This window comes from Volvox carteri (assembly GCF_000143455.1).
Source record: "Volvox carteri f. nagariensis unplaced genomic scaffold VOLCAscaffold_13, whole genome shotgun sequence".
NCBI classification, from domain to species: domain Eukaryota; kingdom Viridiplantae; phylum Chlorophyta; class Chlorophyceae; order Chlamydomonadales; family Volvocaceae; genus Volvox; species Volvox carteri.
Genome location: NW_003307556.1, coordinates 1,552,000 through 1,558,112, shown reverse-complemented (window position 1 = coordinate 1,558,112; position 6,113 = coordinate 1,552,000). Strand labels below are relative to the sequence as shown.

The 6,113-nt window shown below is 56.4% G+C and overlaps 2 protein-coding genes across 2 annotated transcripts in view; one reads left to right on the top strand and one right to left on the bottom strand.

Annotated features, from left to right (window-relative positions):
- Positions 1-1,815, bottom strand: part of VOLCADRAFT_117128 (uncharacterized protein) — a gene marked incomplete at both ends in the record, with an annotated part of 5,798 nt that extends 3,983 nt beyond the window's left edge. Inside the window, 3 exons of the mRNA XM_002949139.1 lie at positions 48-243; positions 784-847; positions 1,510-1,815. Coding sequence (XP_002949185.1) covers positions 48-243; positions 784-847; positions 1,510-1,815 — 566 coding nt within the window. The remainder of the gene's footprint in view (positions 1-47; positions 244-783; positions 848-1,509) is intronic.
- Positions 1,816-2,134: 319 nt separating this feature from the next.
- On the top strand, positions 2,135-5,913 carry vti1 (Qb-SNARE, VTI1-family; the record flags this gene model as incomplete). Its single annotated transcript, XM_002949266.1, has 5 exons — positions 2,135-2,237; positions 2,350-2,408; positions 2,568-2,732; positions 3,109-3,252; positions 4,871-5,913. The coding sequence occupies 5 exons, from the start codon at positions 2,135-2,137 to the stop codon at positions 5,087-5,089; spliced, it is 690 nt and encodes a 229-aa protein (XP_002949312.1). The 3' UTR covers positions 5,090-5,913.
- Between the last annotated feature and the right edge of the window lie 200 nt (positions 5,914-6,113).

Below are 6,113 nucleotides of genomic sequence, written 5' to 3'. Positions count from 1 at the left end.
AACCTCCACACGGCCCCCCGCTGCAAGCTGACTGCTACACAGCCTACCTGCCAAGGCACTCGCGGCTTCGGAGGGCCGTGCAAAGGTTCCGGCCGGGCCCCAGGCAGCCGCCTCTACCGCCGACCGACCCTCGGGTCGCCGTGTCCCCCGCCGTCGCCGCTGCCGTACAGCCGTGCCCCGGCGCTATCCGGTAGGGGCATGTGGCGGTTGTGTGCCCCACCCCCTTACAAAGGTAGCAGGGCCCTATGGGAGGGGGTGGGGTGGGGTGGGGTGGGGTTTCGAAGGAATGCGTGTGTGAGTTTGGTTGGTGGGTGGGTGCAGTGAGGCAGTGAGTTACAATGCCCCCCCTTTCCCCCTCCCCCTCCTCTTCCCCCCCACACACATACGCATGTTGGGAAGTGAATATACACTCATACAATACCAGTGAATGGTGTCAGCAGTAATAGGACCCGGGAGGGATCCGTGGCGCTTTGCTGGTTCTAACAGCGCACACACACACGCACACACACACACACACGCACATACCGGCTCGTTGCATTTCACTTTGCGGGGCCCCTCACCGCCTTATTCCCCCTCGTCCTCTACACGACGGACCAGAGGTGAATTGGGTTGGGGCGGCCCTTCCCGCAGCCCCTTTTTCATTATTGCTTTCCGCAGATGTCCCCTGAAAACGGAACCCGGCTGCTTTCTCTCCCCCCTTGGGGCCTTATACTCGCGGAACGACCCATTCCCCCGCTTCCCCGTTTCTGGACGAGCAGGACGAGCAGGACGAGCACGACTCACTGTTGGGGCAGTCCAGGTAGGTGGCACCCACGAACCCCGCCTTGTGGCCCCGCTTGCCGCACACCTGCAGGGGGAGGGGGGGGGCAGGGTGGAGGAAAGGATGGTGTACAAAAAGCTAAAAGGATCGAATGCCGACGCCCAAAGTACATAACTGCTGCTGGTTCGGGGTTGGTTTGGGGTGGGTGAACGGATGGAGGGTGGGTTGTGGTCGTACACGCCGTGATCGGGGCAAATGGGGCACCAAACCAGTCCGCGTGCACTCCAGAGCGGAGCAGCTGTACTGCAGGATTGGTAGTAGGCATGTACGGGCGGGGCCGCAGGGAGCCCCACAGGGCTGAAGCTGTCCTAGGGGGTAAGGGAGGGCTGCGGAGCACCACCGAATGTGCTTACGGCGCAGAATCCCGTGGAACGTAAACTACTGCTAGCATCTTACAGATGTACATAACAATTGCAAACCCAAACTCTGGTCTTCTTCATATTTTTTTCATTATTAGCAGGACTTATTTAGGTTCAAGCCATGATACAGATGCCCCCACACGAGGCACACGGAAGTGCACCGCGAAATGTCAGGACTTCCGCGCATACATTTGGCAACCGCCAGGGAAGCCTTCCACATCAGCATTGCTTTATAACGACGTCGTGGTTACACTATTGCAGTTTATGCGGCTGGAGTTCATATCATTTCTTCACGGACCCAGGGGCCAGCCAGCAGCCAGCACCACTCACTTTGCAAACCTCATTTTTGCCGCTCAAAGATACTGTGAGGCGCCCTGGCGCCCCAGGTTGACGACCGCTGGTAGCTTGCGCTGTTTCCGATGCCCGTGCTGTAACTTGCGCTGTTTTGCCTGCCTTGCTGCCTACGCGAGCATCGCCACTTCCGTTGGCACCTTCCCGCGCATCGTCCTCTTCCTCTTCGTCACCACTTTCTTCTTCCTCTATTACATCTTCTTCCTCTTCACTAGTGCTCGACTCCTCGATGCGCTCCTCTTCGTCATCGTCAAGCGGAACATTGTGCTTCACTACACGCGGCATACAGTCGATATTTCATTCAAGGACTTAAGATGGGGGTAATATCCAATTATCCGAAGTACAGCAAGGCAAAGCCGCAGCTAATAAGGAGCGTAGGCTGTGATGCTACCTGTTTCTGTTGTAATTTGCACGGCGGCAAGTGCAGGTTCTAACTAACGGCTCCTCAAACACGCTACCTTGTAGCTTGCTTCACCTGTCTTGTAATACATATAGCTACGTAGCCTCGCAAGATTTTCGCCGTGGTCTTCGTTCTGTGTTACTACCAATACCTTGTTGCTGTTGAACACGTCCAGTTGCTTTATAAAAAGCTGCCATCTGCAACATGGATGACACAAACGCTTTGTTTCACCAGTATGAAAACGAGTACTGTAACAAGAGCACGGACATTTCTCGGAAAATCAACTCTGCAATCACTCTCAGCGGAGGTGCGCAGGGTTCAACTCTTATGCCTTATCCACCAGCACCCTTAAAATCAGAAGCTTTGGGCTTGTCGGTCATGAGGGAGGAAGAATATGCTGGGCTGCAACTTTCTTGCAGAGACCAAGCGCAAGAAGCTGGTAGAAGTGGACGCAGACATTAAAGAAGCCGACAACATTGTAAGTAAATTGTATGATGCATTTGGATTGTTGCTGCGTGCCTTTTTGCGAACAGGGTGTTCGCTGTGTTATTGGTGGTTACCTTGAACGCCTCTTCCCCCCTGAGCCATTTGCCTTCCCCTGTGCCGCCCCCCAACCCACCTAAACGGTTCGCTCTAGATCAAAAAAATGGACATGGAAGCTCGCTCTGTAGCTCCGGAACGGTCAAAGCAGCTCCAGAACAAGGTCAAGGAGTACAAAGCAGACCTTGCATCTCTTAGAGAGCAGTTGACCAAGGCCAGGACAGCAGCCGGGAGCGAGTACGACGCCGCCCGAGCGGAGCTGGTGGGTCGCCCCTCTGGGGACTGCAGTGGATGTGGGGGGCGAGACACCACCTTTTCCACACTGCATTGTGCACCGCAACATCCAGTGGTTGCACTCGCAAGAGCAGTTGCAACAGAAGTCGCAGAAGCTGTGCAACCCACATCGCAGCCTCGCACCGGCGCTTCACTCACACTTGGTTAGGCAGCTAGCTCACGCAACGCCGGGAGAACGCGTTGCCTGAACAACAATGCAGCACCTCCCGTCCCAACAGCTGCCGCATAGATCACACTATGTGGCGCATACCATAAAACACCTTATCTGATACGGCGCGCCTGTCTCCTTGCGTTGCTTTACTCCTTGCCTGACTGCTGCTAGCACCTTTTTCTTTACATTAAAGTCCCAAAACATTTCGCAGGGGCTGGGCATCGACTACGCGTCCTCTTCCCAGGCGCAACGCGACCGCATGCTGTCCGCCTCTGCTAAATTGGAGCAGTCCAACGACCGGCTGCAAACCGGAAAGAAGTTGCTGGCCGAAACAGAGGTGCGGGGACAGGGCGGGTAAAAGAAGGGAGCAGAAGGGGGAAGGCTGGACGGGAAGCAGCAGGACGCGGGCAGGCAAAGTCCGGAAGCGGCAGAGGTGCAGCTGCAGAGAGCGCTGAGTCTTGTTGTCGGCGAGCGGGTCAGCAAGGGCCCTGATGGCGCCGGAGGAGGGCGCGGCAGTGTAGCGCACAGCCCGTAGGACCAAGCCAGGGGGTATCCATAGCGGCGTGACGTTCGGCACCCGGCTTCTATCGCCATCCCGACGGTCCCTGGCGCATTCTGCTTGGGTTGCCAGGTTCAGGCAGCTATTTGTAAACACACGTAACTGTCGGGCACTTAGCGGTTTAACGCTATGGCTGGGCTTCAGGCTATGGTGTGGAGGCCTGGGGCAGCGGGCGGGAGGACATGGCCTTGCATGATGGGAGAGCTGGACCTTGCCGTTGTTGGACGGTCCAGGGCCAGGCATGGACGATTTGGCATTGCCATGGCGGCGCGGTTGGCGCGTGAATGTTGCGCGTTTGCGTGGGTAACCATATTTATGCATGTACGTCTTGTGTGCGCGATGCATGTGAAGCCATGTGACGTCACGACCCGAATACGGGGCCTCATGCCCGTCGTCGCCGCCGCTTGGTGTCCCGGGCGCCCGTAGGGGCTTGGGGCATCGGTTCTGGCGGCGCTGCAGGAGCAGCGGGCCACCATTCAGCACGCCCAGGACACTCTCCGCACAGCCAACGGTGACCTGAACCGCGCCGACGCATCACTCAAAACCATGAACCGTCGGACACGCTGGTTCTTTTGAGCTGCGCTCCTGGGCCCGGGGCGAGGCCATGGGGCCCGCGCTGCCTCCTTCCCAGCCTCAGGGTCGTGCCCGGCGCTGCAAGCCGCTGGGAACGGCGATGGCTGGGGAGGGACTGCCTTGTGTTAAGGAGTAAGCGGCGTACGACGTGGGAAGGCTGCTGCCTCCCTCGGGGTGTGCGCGAATCTTTGGCTTCTTTGAATGGCCACACCCGTTCGAGAAGATCGAGCTTGCGGCGGGTTGAAGCCGCTCCGGAACCGTGCCCTGGCGATTTTCTTGCGTTATGGCACTGACTCGCATATAGCCAATAGCTGCATTTTAAATTTCCCCGTGCGGACTGCGGAGCGGTAATATGGGGGCGTCTCGCAATGCGATATGGAAAGCTGGGACCTCGGGGACCCAAGCACCCATGTTTATTGCCTTCAAAATTGTTGCAGCCGCTGCATGATGCCGTCGCCATGCTGCGGCGGTCGCTCTGTTTTCATTTGCTGTCATCAGTGGTCTTTCCCATAGTAGCGAGCCCTCCATTTATATTTTTTCCCTTTCTCCCCCCTTGGTGTTTAACGCTCGCAGCGACCCCTTTCTGCACTATCTATGCATGAAACAACTCGCCTACGTGGCGTGTATCGCTATTATCTCCAGCCTCCAGGGCCCTTTGTCTTCGCGTTTGGTTTAGATCTCATGTCACTTGCTGACACGTTTACCCCTGCCCAAACATCCTTTATAGCTTTGTTCTTTCCTAATGTTTAAATGCCACAAGCCAGCGGGGGTGGCTCCCATCTCATGTGGTTGCATTCCTATGCCTTCTTGAACCGGCCCTCAGGAGCTGGGCAGCGGCATCCTGGCTAACCTGGCCGCACAGCGCGAGGTCATTATCCACTCCCGCGACACGCTCCACGGCGCCGACGATAACATCAGCAAGGCGCGAAAGATCTTGTCCAACATGAGTCGCCGCATGTTGCAGAACAAGCTTATCATGTTCGGTATTATCGGCTTCCTGCTGGCGGGTATCATCATCATCATCTACTTCAAAGTCAAATAAGGGTACCTAGACAGCCAAGTGAAGGGCAGGCGGGGGGCAGGCGCCGCTCCGGCGGTTGTGGCCTCGCTGTTTGTTGAGTATCGCAGGTCTTCCTTTCCGGGCACTCGTCAAAGAGGACGGCGATTGTGAGAAGATTTCGAGATGGAGTGGGCGGTGGATGACATGGAAGCCGATGAGGCGTGAGTTTGAGTGGCGCAGCAAAGGCGCTCACGAATGTCACGTCCACTACAGATGACACTGTCTAGCTTGGCAGCTGGGCACACATCCGGACGGACGACCTAACGAGACGAACGAGCTTTAAAAAAGAGAGTCTGGAATCCATGGTTAGAGCGGTCCACGGCATCAGCGACGGCAACATAAATGGGGTCACGTGCACATGCTTCCAGTTAGCGTCCTCCGGGGACCCCGCAATTCAATAAGTACCCTCTACAGACACGTTGGCGCCTGCTGGTAGGGCATTGGCTGCGCTAGGGTGGAGCGAAAACGATCTGCCGGGCCTGAAAGTTGCTGAAAAGGGAGGGAGAGGCTGTGCTGTATCCTCGTATGGGCACTGGGTGTACGAATATTTGAAAAGTGCTAGTGTATATGCCTGGCTTTGTTGGGTATGGGTGTGCTTGGTATATCCGGCAAGGTTATTGGGTGCTACTAGACTGTGCTGACATTGGATGTGAAGCGTACCTGGTGGTGGTCATTACTGGCGCCTTCTTGTTCGCAGCCCCGTGAGGGGTGGCATGGCGTTTAAGCAATATCTCGTTCTAACGGGAAGCTACACCCTGGATAGCCTCACGGCATGGCTGATGGAACACCTATGTAAAAGGGGGTGGCGAGGGGACTGCGGCGATATTTCCATTCCGCACGTCGGAGACCCTCAGACAAGACGTCACTCAACCACGTTAACTGGACTGCAGAGAGGACGGTATAATCCTCAAATGCCATTCAAAGCTTTATGTGGTGCTGACGTAAGATAATTTACTATCAACACGTGCTTGATGGGCTGTGCACCGCATCTGCACACACGCTACCA